The sequence below is a fragment of the Gadus macrocephalus genome, chromosome 11 (genome assembly GCF_031168955.1).
Source record: "Gadus macrocephalus chromosome 11, ASM3116895v1".
Lineage (NCBI taxonomy): Eukaryota > Metazoa > Chordata > Actinopteri > Gadiformes > Gadidae > Gadus > Gadus macrocephalus.
The window spans coordinates 6,395,876-6,412,363 of record NC_082392.1 but is presented as its reverse complement, the minus strand read 5'-3'; the positions used below and the strand labels follow the sequence as shown (position 1 = coordinate 6,412,363).

Here is a 16,488-nt window from a genome sequence, read left to right as displayed (position 1 = left end):
AGCGATCTTTCAGTGTGTCGAGAAGGCTCCACACCTGGCTTAGGTCAACCATGGGGCAAGGAAGGCTTCACCAACTTTCTCTTTTGTCCATTGAAAAGGAGCAACTATGCAAAGTGAGTCAAAGCCACGTTATTGACCGCTTTGCCACCATGAAGGCGCGGCGATACAGCTTAATAGTGAAAAAATAATCATTTAAAAAGGCTCTATGCAGTAGTGTATGGCCTTATTTAGTTTAATTTAAGAGCTTTGATGGTTCTATAACATTTTCCAGGTTGATTGGTGGCAATGAGCCACCTCACCTTAAGTCAGAAATTCTATTAGTTTTAAACCTTGTTTCTTGCCTTTTTAGTACATGTCGTTCTGGCAAAATGATGCTGTTTCCACACAGCTTCTAAATAAATATAGATGTGTAGACTTCTCCTGATAAAGAGGTGAAGGTCATAAAGAGACTTTTTGTTTATTTGTCAGTTACCTTATTTGTAAATCTTTGAGATGTGTATGTGTTTAAATAAATATAATTGTACGGTACTCATGAATCCATCTTTGCGTCTTTAAAAGACAACAATTTTGAAGCTCGTACATACCCTTCTGTATCCATATATTTCATATTGTGCACACGTAAAAAAAAAATTTTTGGCAGTTGGGGGCCTGTGCCCCAGTAAAACTCTAGGTCTAGCAACGCCCCTGTGCCCGAGAATCTTCGGGGATATCAGCATGGGAAATCGGCGAATCAGACCCATGAACCTATAAAGAAAGACGTCATCTCAAGCGGAAGAGAACGTTTGCGGTGCTGGTTTGTGTCACGTAAGTACAGGGCTCTCATGTCTCATGCATTCGGCGTGACACACACGCAATTCAACCCATGCACACGCTCGAACCTGTGCCGTGTTCCAATACCCGTAGGCCTACTGTCCGTACTTACTAGCCAAAATTTGAGTAAGATCCGGCGAAAAGAAGTATACTTCAGCCGTACTCAAAACGGGCTAATCCTGAAGTGTGGATCGAAGGACACTCCCCGTACTCAACGGCAGCCATCTTAGCTACGTAGCGGAAGAGGCGGAGCCAGGCTGAGCCAAAGTCGGCGCATTTTCCACATAGCCTGCATTAATGGTGTCATTTTGTAGTTTTTATAGTTTTTTATAGCTGCTAGGCGTAAAGAGTTCACCGTTCAAAGCGGGATGTTTATTGCGGGGGAGTAGCCACGGCGGCAGTCGTGATCGTAATTTCCGGTTAGTGCACCACGGAGTACTCAATTTGGAACAGCACTCACATCTGAAAAAATAACGTAGTAGATAGTGCGGATAGTATACTTCCTTTAAGTATACTCATGGAAGTACGGGTACGGTCTCACGAAAATACGTGACACTGTCACGTTATTTAATCTATTGAAACGTGATCAGGGACACGTAGGCCTATTTTCTAAATTGTGTATTTCAATTGGAAGTAGGCTATTTGTCGTGTCACTAAGCATGACTTCCAAACTAGGCTACGTTTACACGATGACGGTCTGAACAGAAGACGCAGAAGTGGCGTTGCGTCTTCACTTTTTATTCCGCGTTTAGACGAGCGTTTTCGGGAGGAAATCTGCGTGCATACGGTGACGCAAAAGTGTGTGGAATTCGATTGGGTATGCATGCCAGGCTGCTAGGTGGTGCTGTGATAGACTATCACACAACACCGCCATGTCTGAGCGCATGCGTAGAATCTTCCTTCTCTTATCCGTGCCGCAAAAAACAAAAAGATCCTTCTCTGTTCAGTAATACTATCGCTAAATATCCTGTACATTTCGTGGAAATACTCCTGTATGCTTGTTAGAGCTGCCAGAGCTGCCAGAGCAGCTTGAAGGTCCGACGCATGGAAATAATCTGTACTGGCACATGTATGTGACGTAAACGCGTACGCGACGTGAGCAGATCTGAGCAGTGTTTTGCGTCTTGGCAGTTTAGACGGAAACGCTACGGCGGAGCGTTTTCAACTTTTCCACTCTGGAGGGTGGTTTCAGATTTATGCGTTTTCATGCCCCCAAAACGCCGTCACCGTCTAAACGAAAGGCACTTCCGATGAAATATTTCGTCGTTTTCACCCGCAAGCGTCCTCGTGTAAACGGGGCCTTAGGTTCTGTCCGGGAGCGTTCTCCCTAATGTCCCTTATGGAGCTCCGTACAGATCATTCATTGTTGAAAATTGTCTGTGATAACTAACAAATGACAGCTTTTGGCCACCCGTTTCTACTTAAAATTGTCTGTGATAACTAACAATATGACAGCTTTTGGCCACCCGTTTCTACTTTCACCTTTAATACTGAGAAATTGTGACAATACACGGATAGGCCTATATTAAATGCAGGTGCGCTGCTCTGTAGGCAAACCGCGAAGGAAAAAAGGGTAGCTGCTTCATCTGTTCTTTTTAGAATTGTATGTCTTGATGTTTAATTTATCTAGCCATCTATTCTCTTGTTTTTGGCTATGTGAATGAACGTCCGCGTCGATGCCTCGATCGCAAGTCCAGTGTCGCGAGCGGACGTTGCCATCACATCTAGAAATCATACCGTATTTAATGGGTTGTAGTGAGTGTAACATAATTCACCTACAGTATTTTGTTATGTGTTGTTCTTTCAATTGTGTTAGGCATGTCGTTTACTGTCTTGGTGGTTCAGGGATCGCTGTCCCTTTTAAGGATTACGAGCGTCTCATGACGTCAGAGCCCATGCGGGATTTGTTTACCTTCAGCACGTTTTGATTTCCCGTTTCTCTCTTACTAAATAAACGAGTCACACAACTGTGTGCTCAACGTGCGAAATTGTGTCTCTCACTTATGGCAATTTCCACAGGGTTATCATTAATATTGATGTGTAGGTGTTGTTTATAACTCGTGAATAATATTGTTTAGACCACGGTCTGGGGGAATACTCTGATTCTGATTGGCTGCAGTGCGTGCATTAACTCCTGATATAGCCCTACAGACACCTGCTAAGTAGTTCCAGTCAGTGTTTAGATTCTCTACCCGAGCCCGAGCCCGACGCGGGCCGATATTTCCCACCACTATACTCGGCCTTTGATCGAGCGTTTTTATTTTTATTTTACCATTGGTTTATTGGCCTAATCTGAGGAGAATCTATGCCATAAACAGAAATATTATAGGCCTTTATTACACGGGTCTTCTCAATGCCGTGGAACGCTCCGTTCACTGGCATGGGTAGTAGTCCGGTGACTTGTCTACCCCAGCGTCTACCGTTGCTAAGCGACGTCACCGTCTTTGCGGACAAATTATTTCTCTGCTGATCAACACTACAAATGGCCAAAAGACTTGTATCCCCCCCCCCCCCCCTTAAATAAATACTATGGCAGAATTATTATTATTATTATTCTCATTCAACTTGAACATGTGTTTTTACAGTAGAGTGGTGGAGGGATGACGTATGTTGGCCAACCCGGAAGTGAGCGTCGCCCTGGATTCCCTCGACAAAAAGCCAACGGATTTTGGATTATTATAAATTGAAACAATTTATTAAATAAATATTTGTGAGATGTCATTACTCATTTGTGAGATGAGTTTGCTTCCTATTTATGTCGAGTATACACCCCTACTGTCCACAAGCATCCCCCCCATATGGATTTGGAGAATTGTTGCCACGTCCCAGTGGTGGAGGTATCATATATATGAAAGAGGGCATTCAATTATACTATAATGATAAATTAGGAGGCCGAAGCCCTAAAGGAAGTGATGCAATAGGTGACTGAGGCGGGAGGAGCGCGAACCCGCTGGGCCAGCGTTCATTGGAGCAAGGGTCATTGAGCATAGGCGCACCATAACGGTCCACTGGTGTATCCCAGACGTTCCATAAACTAATATAGGAGCACTAACCATCCTTTAGGATTACTTGTTCGTACAGACAACGACCTGTCGACTGCATTTATATTTATGCAGCAAAATAGCTGAAGCTTTAAAGCAAAAATAGAAGGTGCACCGAAATACCACAAATTACCATTGTTACCTCGGAGATTGCCTGTTTCATTTTGTAAAATCTGTGTTTTTATTTTTTTGGGGTTTTCATTTGCATCCAATGTTCTTTTTCCCGCTCTTTCCACAACCCTCCCCACCTCCCACCTTTTCACACCTCACTCTCTTCCCCACCTCCCTCCCCGCTCAATTTGCACGCAACTATTGTCGGTCAAATTTAAGTTTTTTTTCTTATTGTTCTCCCTTCCCCACTCTTCCTTCCACCTTTTAACACCTAGTCTGTACCCTCACACTCTCTCTTGTTCAGTCACAGTCCTACCACTCGTCCACAGAAGTCCAGGGGTCGACCAACACCGGGGACTCTGTTGCGTTCAGGAAATTCACATGCCAAACTGAGGATGTGAGAAACCGCCCAAAAAGGACTCTGTGGGTGTGTGGTAGTTAATACTGTCCAAAACAAGACGTAGTTGAATCCACATAAACGTCTTTAGAGGCATAGTTTGTGTTAGGACTAGATTGTCTGTTTTTGTGTTTGTTTGTGTGTTTTAGTGACTGTGTGTGTGCATAAGGGAAGCCATTCTCTAGTTGAAATCTGCAGAACACACATGTATTTTGGATAAATTATAATTACTGTGTTTTTGATTCACCAACATTAATTGTTTTAACAATCTGTAAAAGTATGCATTTTTTTTTCTAAATGTATTCTCTTTTCTCTTCAGGAAGTGGCAATATGAGCAGTGAAGGACGCTTAACACTCATCATTTTAATTGTTTTTCTAGATTGTTGGGCCCGTCTGTCTGTTTTTGTGTGTTTTGTGTATCATGACAAGAGTGCACTAGACACTGGTTGTGTTATGAACATTAATATTAGAGAACCAGGATGGTTAAAATAGACAGGGGGATTAACTACTAAAATAATAAGTTCAATTTAATAAATAATGCCCATGGTTTTCACCAGTGCGCAAGGGGGGAGTTAGGAGTTGCGGCTGATGGAGCTGCTAAAACAGCCTGCCTTCCACGTCACCCTGATTGTAGCGGAAGAAAACGGTGTTAATGGGGTTACTCTGGATCGGAATCCAGAGTCGTTGAAACGTTGTTTCAACGAAATGTTTCACCGACTCTGGATTCCGCGTCTGCTAAATGCCATACGTAAATGTTCATGCGCTCTTTGAAATCCGGATTAATTTTATTGTAGGTCTATGACATGTTTTGATGTGAAGCACATCGAGTCTGCCTTGTGTGGGAAATGTGACTTTATAAATAAAGTTGCCTTGACTCTCCTCCCAATTTGTGTGCAGATAGATACAGGGCTCTCTCTGTAGTAGGCTAGATACAAGGCTCTCAAGTTTTGAACTGAGTTCAGAGTGAGATTGTGTCGGCGGAGGGGAGGGGGATATTAACATGTTGTGACTGCATACAAATGTGTCCACAGACATGGTGACTAATGTATGATAGTAAGCATTATTGTCCCTTAACACTAATATTCAGAAACAACACTGCCTCCAAAGGCTATTTGCTTAAGCAACACCAGTAGAGGCATAGGCCTATACTTTCCCCTGAACTTTTAAACGTTGCAAACGTGCAAAAACATAATTATATATTTATGTGGCATTCAGTCCCATGCTTAAAATAAAGCTGTGGCATCCAGTAGGCCAATGCTGTGGTAAAGTGTGTAAAATATGACCAATCGTTCTTTCTGTTCAATAGATAGAACTTTATCAATCCCCTGTAGAAGAAATTTGTTAATGTTTGTGCCTATAAAACAATAATGGTAAAAAAATAAATACAAAACATGACAGTATGTCAAACCGTCCAATCTGAAGGCTCTACTTAAACACTCTACTCACTTCCACCAATGCAAAGCGAACCGAACTGAGTGGGGGAGGGCTTAAGCCTAGTTCTTTTGATTTGATTATGGATATTATAGCCTAGTTTGTGAACAACCAAAAGAAACGCAACGCAAATTCAATGTGAACATGTATGAGGCTTTAATAAAATCCCGGGCGATTTTGAAATTCCGCCACACATTTTTTTTCTAAAGTGTCTCAAAAATAGGGCATGTCCGTGCAAAAGAGGACGTCTGGTTACCCTACGTACGGGAAACCATTTGATTCCTATCTGTTCCTCTGTTAAAATAGCGGCGCAAGTTGGTGGGCGCTATCCTGGTAATTTCTCTGCGTGAGAAATACGAAGTGCGGCGTGTGAGCGTGTGCATGGGTTGAATTGCGAATGCGTGAGACTTGAGCCACCACATATCACCATGGTAACTTTGTGGACTACATGGAGTAGTAGGATTCCTTCCAAGCACGACATCAATTCAAGATAAATAGACCAGTCATTTGTGCAATTTTATTATGTTATACATTCCAAAACGACACGTTCAATGTCAATCTGATTAATAGGCCTACTTTAAATATCAGTGTGATTTTATATATATCATATATTTGGATATATTGGTCTCTCTATGTCATTGAGAAATGACATAGAGACCAATAGGCTATATCAGATTTTTTCACGCTGACTGCAGAATGCACTTTTTTCACATTAACCGCACCGACGATTTCTCAACCATTTCCTGATAGTTCCTCTTATCGTGTTGCACGGAGCTACAACACAATTGCATCAACATTCGTGAAAATGGGAATTGCAACTTCTCTATCGCAAGAGAGATCACTTCACCCACCGCAACACCACGAGCAGCAACACACGATATTCGAAAACGAAAATAAAAATATTGTTAAAATATAAATAGGGCCTATATTACAACAAAAAAACAAAACTGCAACACAGTATCTTTATAGAACATCCAGTGGACCAACATAGGGGACAAAATTAACCTTGTCCTGGTTGATAAAGAAAGGTTTGCAGCATGCAAGCCCCAACTTGCTTAAATGCAGACTTGTTAAAGCAGGGAGCCACACCAGGTTCTAAATCCAGAATGAAACAGGCAGTAACCTCGGTCTTTCAGGAGATGTTATTTATGATTATTGTTTCCAGTTGCTTCTGATCTCACTGGCCGCTCCGGTCCTTCCCCTCCCGAGAGTATCGGCTCAGTGAGGTGACCCGGCCCGGCAGGACCGTCATGACCCAATCCAGGAGACGGGGGATTCCCCAGACCGGCCAGGGTGTCAGGACGACAGTCGATCAGGACATTCAAGGCAAGGTAAGGCAAGGCGAGCCGACATGAAGCTGTATTGTGCAAACAGTGAAATATATTTTAAAGCAACCTCTGTCCAACTAGAATGACCAATGCATTTAAAAAAAGAAGCAGTATACATTGTACCTACAAACATGATTACCATTTGATGACTACAACTTGGAACCATCAGAATATTCAGGGAAAGTAACTATGAAATATATGTGAAAACATAGATACATATTGCAGGATTGTGACCAGCTGGTTAGAACAGGAAAGGATGTTCAAACCAACACGTCCTGTTGTTGTTAATGGAGTTGCAACATTGGTTGAAAACACCACAAACTGAAACCTCTTTCACTTCTTTTCAACATCCTTTCTGAGAACTTTGCAATTTCGTGTTAATAACCGACCCCAGATCCCCGTCTGAATGCTTACATCGCTTCAAAAGCCTTTATCGCTGTGACCCACATACACACCACATTTCCATCCAGCAAAGTTAAACAACTATCAAAAAGTGACCTTTATTTCAATCGCTTTGTGCATTGTGAAACAATCCTATGGTCCGCACGTGCTCCCCACTGGAAGTCCTTTCTGGTTCCTGTGGCCGGCAGCATTGCATATCTTACGCCAGCAACCTACATTTGACCCCAGCGAGTCAGCAGCTGGTGTAGCACATCACACTCTGTTGTTCTAGCCGCTAGAGCTACATAGAATATAAGTACTGTAGGCTAGGACTCAGGTACTAGGAAGTAGCGCTCTGCAGTCTAGAAGTTGTACTAATATATATTAGTCTAGAAGTTATACTAATATATATTTGTTTAGGATTTTATATATTAGTCTAGAAGTTGTACAAATATATATTCATTAGGAGTTATACTTATCCATACATAAGTACCATATATATATTTATATACAAGATCCATACACAAAGTATAAAAATATTACAATTATTTTTGTGATATATAATAGATTATATCGATTATATAATATTGCAGCTATTTTCAAGGCATAATGAACCAATCACTGAGCGAAACTAAGATGATCAAACTCCTACGACAGAACCTGTTAACATATTTACCATATCCAAATCCCAATATTTACATCCCTCTTCAGTCCATTAACACTGTGCACCAAGTCAGACTTCACGTGATATATAGTTATAATATCCATAATCAAATCAAAAGAATAAACTGCGAAGCGGATAGAAGAAGTCTTCCTTGTTCCCGCTGGGCGGGCAGTCGCCGTTCATAAAGTCCCACGCACAGCGCTTACAGTAGTGGTAGAAGTGTTCCTCGGCCTTCCTCAGGATGCTGTCCAGGTCCAGCGTTCCCTGGAGGCTGCAACACAGGAAGGCCACCTTAAAGCGCTATTCCTGCAAACTCACCCACGCAAATTAGGATCCCTGGAAGGAGGGATCCCTCACTCTGCGTTCCTTCTCAAGGTTCCTTCCTTGCTAATTAAGGGAAGTTTCTCTTGCCCTCTGGGTAAGCTAGGTACAGGGCGGTGTCATAAATAAATGGCCTGTTATCAGTGTTGTGCCTGAACGCGTTCATTGAACGATAGTTCATGAACTCGTTCATATTTTCGGCGAACGTGAACTGAACGTACTGTATTACTGCCTAATGAACGTTACTGTGGACTCGTTCATTCTGGTGTCTGTGAACGGCATGCTCACACGGTTTAACTTCGTTCAATTGGGGGGGTATTTGTTTATCAACACGGCGGATGCGCGCGCAGAATGAGAACATTTGTTTGACCGGTTGCCATGGTTATGTTATGCCCTTTGAGACTACCTGTGAATAAGGGCTTTAAAAATAAAATTGAGTTTAATTACATTTACAGTTTAGGGGACTTTGCTGACACTTTTATCCAAAGCGACTTACAACCATTCATGCAATATCAATGGCCTTATTTCAAACAGGATCATTCCCTTTGCAATATCAATATCTAGTCGGTTGCTTTACGATTAGTTTTGAAACATCTCACAACAGCAGTAAGGCTCAGATGACAACATAGATAAACACTGCTGGATTCTCATGAGAGGATGTTCAAACCAAGACGGGTGTGGAAAGTGCGAAACCTTGCACTTTCCACACCCGTGTTTGTGGGTTACGTTTTAATAACCGTCCCTTTGCTAATTAAGGGAAGTTTCTCTTGCCCTCTATGGGACTAGGGTCGGGGGGTGTCCTACATAAATGGCCTGTTAAGCCCTTTGAGACTGTACCTGGGAATAAGGGCTTCACAAATACAGCTCTAGGAGGGTTAGGGTTAGGGTTTGTCTAGGAGTTATATTTATGTATAATAGTTTAGGGTTAGGGTTAGGGCTCCACGGCGAGGAGGAGCCGGTGATCGAACTAGCAACCTTCCGTTTACCAGTCAACACGAATTGAATTGAATGAGGCTGCGCTCTCACACACACACACACACACACACACACACACACACACACACACACACACACACACACACACACACACACACACACACACACACACACACACACACACACACACACACACACACACACAGGGACGGACCGTGTGGTGAACTGGATGAGCTGCCCGTCGTCACGGCAACGGAGCAGAGCGTCACGGTGGTCGATAAGGATGGTGGCGCAGATGAAGAGCTCGAAGGTGAAGGCCGCGTTGACGGCTCTGGGCGCCGGTGCCGGGGCGGTGTCCTCTGCAAGGGGGGGGGGGGGGGGGGGGGGGAGACACATGGTGAGGCAGCGCCCGGGCAATCGGCTCCTGGTCCTAGCAGTAGGGGGCGGAGTCCCAGCTCCATGACAATATGTGGGGGAGTGCCCTGGAAGTCGCTCCGGATCAGAGTGTCCGCTAAGCGACTCAATAGACGGTATTATACGAGACAATGGGGACACACAAATCAAAGAGGCAGAGAGTGCGGTCAATCCTCTCTACAGACCGCCTGTCGCCACTACAGCTCGAACACAGCCCCTCTTGTGTTCTCCCGTGACATCCTACGTGACCATGTTATTCATTGATTTAAAGGGGACATATTATACCACCAGGTGTGACTGTGATTAGCCTTCCAAGCCGTTTTGAAAATCTGCCCCATATGACATCACTAGTGGGTGTGTCCACCTAGATGTGTGCTGGATAGATCATTCTACCAACCTACCCAGTGGACTGAAGTAAACGTTGCTCATCTACCCAGCACAGATCTAGGTGGACACGCCCACTAGTGATGTCATATGGGGCAGATTTTCGAAACAGCTTGTAAGGCTAATCATACTCACACCTGGTGGTATAATATGTCCCCTTTAATACATTAAAGTTCACATTTGGGGTAAACGTTCCAACACTTGAGGGGTGAGGATGAGGAGGACTGAAGAGGGACCCGGCGGAGGTTAACCGGGTCTAGAGTCGTGAGCTGCACCTGGGCTGTGTTTCTGGGCCAGCCGCTCCCGGTGGCGGGCGCGGTCCACCTGCTGCGAGATGAGCTCCAGGTGGTCGCAGCTCAGGACCTCAAACAGACGCAGGGCATCCCCGTGCTCAAACTCCCTCTGAAAGCCCAGCAGCAGCCATCTGAGAGAAGGGCACACGCACGCACACACACAGGGTTAACCGAAAGGTTGCTAGTTCAATCCCCAGCTCCTCCTAGCTGAGTGTCGATGTGTCCCTGAGCAAGACACTTAACCCTAACTGCTCCTGACGAGCTGGCTGTCGCCTTGCATGGTTGACTCTGCCGTCGGTGTGTAAATGTGTGTATTGACCGATGTAAGTCGCTTAGGATAAAAGCGTCAATATGCCAAATGCCCTAATTCTAATTGCAATTGGGTTAGGGTCAGGGGTAAGGAGTTAGGGGTAGTGGTTAGGAGTTGGGGTTCAAGGCTGTGAGTGAACAATACCTGTGACAGAATGTAAAGCTCTCCTTGCCTTCTGTGACCAAGTGGTCATGGAGCTGAGGGTCCAGTTCCCTCAGGAGAGACGCTGCCAGCTCTAGAACACATCCAGAACACACAGGAAGAACTCTTTCACTGCTCCAGAACACGTCCAGAACACACAGGAAGAACTCTTTCACTGCTCCAGAACACGTCCAGAACACACAGGAAGAACTCTTTCACTGCTCCAGAACACGTCCAGAACACACAGGAAGAACTCTTTCACTGCTCCAGAACACATCCAGAACACACAGGAAGAACTCTTTCACTGCTCCAGAACACGTCCAGAACACACAGGAAGAACTCTTTCACTGCTCCAGAACACGTCCAGAACACACAGGAAGAACTCTTTCACTGCTCTAGAACACGTCCAGAACACACAGGAAGAACTCATTCACCTCTGAGTTCTACTCAGAATAAGCTTCTGAATTGTCTACTCTATAACATAAAGTCATACGGAAAAAATAAAGCTTACCAATATGCATCCTGCAATATCGTTCGCCAGCTGCTGTTATTGCAATTTCTGCCTTTTCCCTTGAGCATGCGTGGATATATTCAATGTGTCACCACACCTATTTTTCGATGGAGGCCATCTGCTCTGAAGTCCTTGGAGAACTTCTCCATGCAGCAGGAGAAGCTCCAGAAGGTGTCAACCTCCGAGTCCAGGACCTCCAGGAAGCGGCTGCACAGGTCATTCATCCCCTGGGCGTAGCTGACCTCTGAACCCCGCCCAAACCACAGGTGAACACAACACAACACATAATGCGGTGGCATATCACAATCGGGCCACCATTTACCAGAGTTTGGATAGACGCCAAACTGCTGCAGCGTGCAGATGCAACTGCATTGAGCAATACAACGATTTCACAATCTGACGGTTGCAATATTTCTACAGCAGCTGTGGAAAATAGCAGAAGCAAGACCCAGCCTCGGCCACGAGAAATTGAATGTCATTGTTTTATCTCACCTGGATGAAAAGCAGCATAGGTGATTAGAATATCTCTCAACACCAGGAGATTTCCAGAACCTTCTCCCCTAGAAACCGATTGCAGAGTCAACACGGAGAAAAAACACTCGCATAAGAAGCAATGAGGCACATAGAAACGTATATAAATAAACATATACATACACGGGTGTGCATGCATCACAGGCTGGGACTTACAGGAAGTAGTCAAGGTCCCGGTCGGTTCGCGGCACGTCCTTATCAATGATCCTGATGGCCTCCTGCAGTTCATTCAGGTCAAAGGTCGTCCGCTCAAACAACACCTGCCGTCAGAGAAGAAGCCCTCTGGATACGTCACATAAACTGGACTCATTGACCTAACGTTTGATAGCAATGGTGTGGGAGGCTCGCGTAATAAGTAGTTAGCTAGTTCGGTCGGCAAAACGAGTTAAAAGGCCTGCACTGTCTGTTCTACGAATACCCTCAACAAACATCGTGTACTTAAGGGAAATGACATGTGTAGACGTTCTCCCAGACCAACGAGTCAGACACGTCCCAGAGTGCCAAAGCACGGTGAAAACACCAACAACAGACATGGTAATGACCTGGGCTTGGAGCTGGAGGAACGCCAGCCTATCGCTGACCTCCCCCCGCTGCTCCTGGGCCTGCAGCAGGGCCTGCCGGCGCTCGTGGTACCGCACCGCCTCCTCCAACTCAGCTGTTTAATTCAGTATTAAACACGTTATTAAATAGAGTTAGTATTGAATACAGTGAGTGTTTAATTCAGTATGAAATACAATATTAAATAGAGTTAGTATTGAATACAGTGAGTGTTTAATTCAGTATGAAATACAATATTAAATAGAGTTAGTATTGAATACAGTGAGTGTTTAATTCGGTATTCAATACATTATTCAATACAGTTTGTGTATAATACAGTAATAATTAAAGTTAGTATTAAATGCAGCATTCAATTCAGTTAGTATTAAATACAGTTTGTGTACAGTATAGTATTAAACAGTACAAAACAGTACGAAAGTACAAAGCACAACACTCATTTCGGGTGTTTTGTTTTGAGCTGGCTTGTGTTGACCTGTCCGGGGGACACCAGCTCTGAGGGGAGCCTCCAAACACACACTGCGCTTTACCGTCGGTGCCGTTGAGTCGCAGGCGCACCGCCTCAGGAACCGACTGCCGCCACTTGCTCTTCATCACCTGGTAGCGCACCGCCATCTGCTGCACCAGGAGGGGGCGCTCGGCCGCCGTGGAGCTGCATGGGTACATGCCGAACAGGAAGCGCCACACCAGGCCGCGCTCCGCGGGAGAGACGCCCCCTGCAGGCAGAGAGAGGAACACACGCTGTTGGGATCCACGATGCAGAGCCACGTTCTTAAACGATGGTTCCACCTAGGGGCGGGACAAAGTATCGATAGGGTGATATATCGTCAGCCTCCTTCATATGATACTAGGATCGATAAACTGGTCCCAAATATGGATTTAATATATCTATTCATTTGTTGGAATGTAAAAAAAAAAAAAAAAAAAAATCGATATTTTTAATAAATTGGGAACTTCTACGGAAGTTTAGACCATGAATAAAGACCGAAATCCAGCACTTCCCCTTTTCACATTTATATTGCATTCATCGTTTGACATGTATCTTGAGGTTTCGTCATAGGATTGTTTAACAATATATTGTTTATCACAGAATCACAATATTATCAGTAATTTGTTACCCTATGATTCCAACCCCTATCGCATATACAAAGGGCTGTTATGATACTTTGTTACTTAGTGATCCTTGAGGTATCACATGTCACTGTGGGGAGTAATCAATTGCCTCTCGTGAAGGGGAACTTTGCACTGCGCGGTAAAAGATGGTTCCCTACATGCTGTTGGAGCTTAAGCTGGCTGCGGTGGAAGAATGTGGGCCTGGGATTGAGGGGCAAAGAAAGGGAGAAGGTCTTTGTTCCCGCCTCAATGACCACAGGGGATGGAGCCAATGTGATGCTGGGGTCGGAGCTTGCTGTCAGCTGGGGCCTTTGGGGCTTCTTTGAATATAATAAGGATCATGTAAAAGGCTCTCTCGTATCAGAATGATTTGGTGGACTAGCTAGGAGGAACTGGATACTGGCCCAGGTTATTGTTGGACAGAATCATAGCCTGTGTTGTTATGGTGCATAACATCTGTGCCAACAGAGACGGTCTAATGAATTATTGTGATACATTCCAGATGTACATTAAGTCCACATGTGGAGTTATTTCAAGGGAATTCAATAATAACTGTAATAAATACTGTATTCAATACTGTATTGCACAAACTGTATTTAATACTAACTGAATTTAATACTAACTGTATTTAAGACTATTTGCATTTATTACTGTATTATTCACAAACTGTATTAATCCAAACTGTATTCGATACTAACTGTATTTAATAATGTATTTAATAGGGCATACCGCAGGGAGCAGCTGTGTGTGTGTTTCTGTGTGTGTGTATGTATGTATGTATGTATGTATGTATGTATGTATGTATGTATGTATGTATGTATGTATGTATGTATGTATGTATATGTATGTATGTATGTATGTGTGTGTGTGTGTGTGTGTGTGTGTGTGTGTGTGTGTGTGTGTGTGTGTGTGTGTGTGTGTGTGTGTGTGTGTGTGTGTGTGTGTGGTATAAATACTGTACACAACGTGACCCAGAAGCCCTTCTGGAATAAAATCATACCTTGTGTTAATGGCTGATCCTCATAATAGTGTCTCTGTACAGAGCTCCTGACCTGGGGCTATATATACCACGGGGTCTCCTCGAATTTAGGACTTTTGACACGAGTTATTCCTCCTTCAGGGGCTTTGACACCCAAACATATAGCTTATTAGACTAAGCTTTGCCTTTTACACTCTGATATTTACATTTTGGAATAATACACCACTCAAATGTAAGGGGGACTTTATATGTTTTATAATTGTCATGTATTTAAAAGTTTCAAAGAGGGAGGCCTATCAATTTATAGGGAGGAAATTAAACAACTATTTGAGGAAGAAAAAAAAAAGATTTACCATTTTTTAAGATGTGACTCCTCAGCCTTGACTCGTCGACCCGGCCCTCAGCATCCATGACACCGGGCAGGCAGAGGGGAGAGGTTGATGGAGCAGGCGGGCTGACAGCCTCCAGACCCCGCCGTGCAGAGCCTTCCGAAGGGGCGCTTGGGCTGCAGTCCGACCCCCGGCACTTCGTTAGTCCGCACTCAGCTCTAGTCGAAGTATCCTCAGAGCTGAAGTCTGTAGGTTCGTCGCTTTCTTCATTGTGCGCAGGTGAGAGGACCTGTAGGCCAGGTTGGGGGGGCTTTAGGTCAGGTAGGGGGACCTGTGGGTCGGAATGCCTTGGATCCATACTGCCAGCTCCGCGGGAGAAGGAAACGCAGCCAGGACGCAAGCACTTCGCGACTCATTCTACGCTGGCTCCATAAAATACACATATAGTGGTTGTTGTTTAACCCTACGGCCTGAGGGTTCAGTCATCCAACCTGGAACTGTTTACAATCATGTGAAGTCATATGACATGACGTCGGCAGAGGGGGGGGGGGCTACATTCCAACTTTGGTTAAAGTTTTTACTTTTCTGATGATTTCTTGGTATCTGGCTCCATCTAGTAGTTGGATGCGGAACAAGTAGGCCTACTGCCACCACCTGGTCTGGAGTGCAGATCGTTATATCAATCTAGATTTTCTCCATTACACCAGTAGACATGCAGACTGGGATTGAGCCCTGTATGTCCTATTCTCAATTGGGTTATGTTGATTCAATCAATATGATTCCTGAGACCCTATTCCTCTCGTTGCCAACATTTATTCTATATGCCTGTTCCACCACAGTCCCAATTCTCTTGCCAGATATTTTTAATATTTGTTTCTGAGCCTGAACCTATATGTGCTTAATGATATCTGTATATCTATCTTCTGCCTTTAGATGGTCTGCTTGGTTAATATCTCCACATTATCGTCGACTCATACATGAAAAGCAAGTCGAAAACAAAAACATCCAAAGTCGAATTTCGAAGCATGTAACGTTACAGCGTGTTAATCTCGTTATCATCTTGTCTACATGATGATTAATTAGGGTATGCTTACCCCAAGGGGTACTTTGGGGTAGTTCAGGGGGTAGAAAAAAAGAAAAAGAAAAGATGGGTTGAATTGTAAATCTGAAAACAAGGGGAAGGGAGAATCTGTGAATAAGAAGCGCATCCAGAAACACCAAATGTCATCAGTTTGAGGAAGAATATATTTTATTGGGATTCCCCTCTATGCTCTTTCCCTCCACTGCAGTTTTGCATCGTGTTTTGAGGGGAAATTAGCCAACAGTTGATTGACGCACAGACCCATGTTTCTCACTCAATTGTGAGTAAGTGCAACCTTTTAATGTTCATGTTTACACTGCAAAATAGAGGGCACAGACAAGGGTGGACTGGGACAAAAATTCAGCCCTGGCATTTTCTGTCCAGAACAGTCCACTACATTATCAGCACTAGGGGTGGGACGAGACAA

General features: G+C 44.1%; 1 protein-coding gene across 2 annotated transcripts; it reads right to left on the bottom strand.

The window, feature by feature from the left end:
- Positions 1-7,602: 7,602 nt before the first annotated feature.
- si:dkey-238d18.4 (TBC1 domain family member 15) lies at positions 7,603-15,523 on the bottom strand. 2 transcript variants are annotated; one of them, XM_060064272.1, is made up of 10 exons: positions 15,005-15,522; positions 13,090-13,275; positions 12,547-12,659; positions 12,161-12,264; positions 11,966-12,033; positions 11,571-11,717; positions 10,966-11,056; positions 10,494-10,642; positions 9,635-9,779; positions 7,603-8,434 (listed from the first exon to the last, which is right to left on the bottom strand). In XM_060064272.1, the coding sequence occupies exons 1-10, from the start codon at positions 15,336-15,338 to the stop codon at positions 8,275-8,277; spliced, it is 1,497 nt and encodes a 498-aa protein (XP_059920255.1). In that variant the 5' UTR covers positions 15,339-15,522; the 3' UTR covers positions 7,603-8,274. The 2 variants fall into 2 exon arrangements, with proteins under 2 accessions (XP_059920255.1, XP_059920256.1); XM_060064273.1 differs by lacking the exon at positions 11,571-11,717 and having other exon boundaries at positions 15,005-15,523.
- Between the last annotated feature and the right edge of the window lie 965 nt (positions 15,524-16,488).

Bases quoted from the DNA above. Each gene is read 5' to 3' on its own strand.
- si:dkey-238d18.4 (XM_060064272.1), bottom strand. From the start codon at position 15,338: ATGGATCCAAGGCATTCCGACCCACAGGTCCCCCTACCTGACCTAAAG. The intron at 10,643-10,965 runs GTATTGTTCACT...CCCTTCTCTCAG, and splicing joins AGCTTTACATTCTGTCACAG to ATGGCTGCTGCTGGGCTTTC. The intron at 8,435-9,634 runs GTCCGTCCCTGT...CCTGTGTTGCAG, and splicing joins CTCATCCAGTTCACCACACG to CCTCCAGGGAACGCTGGACC.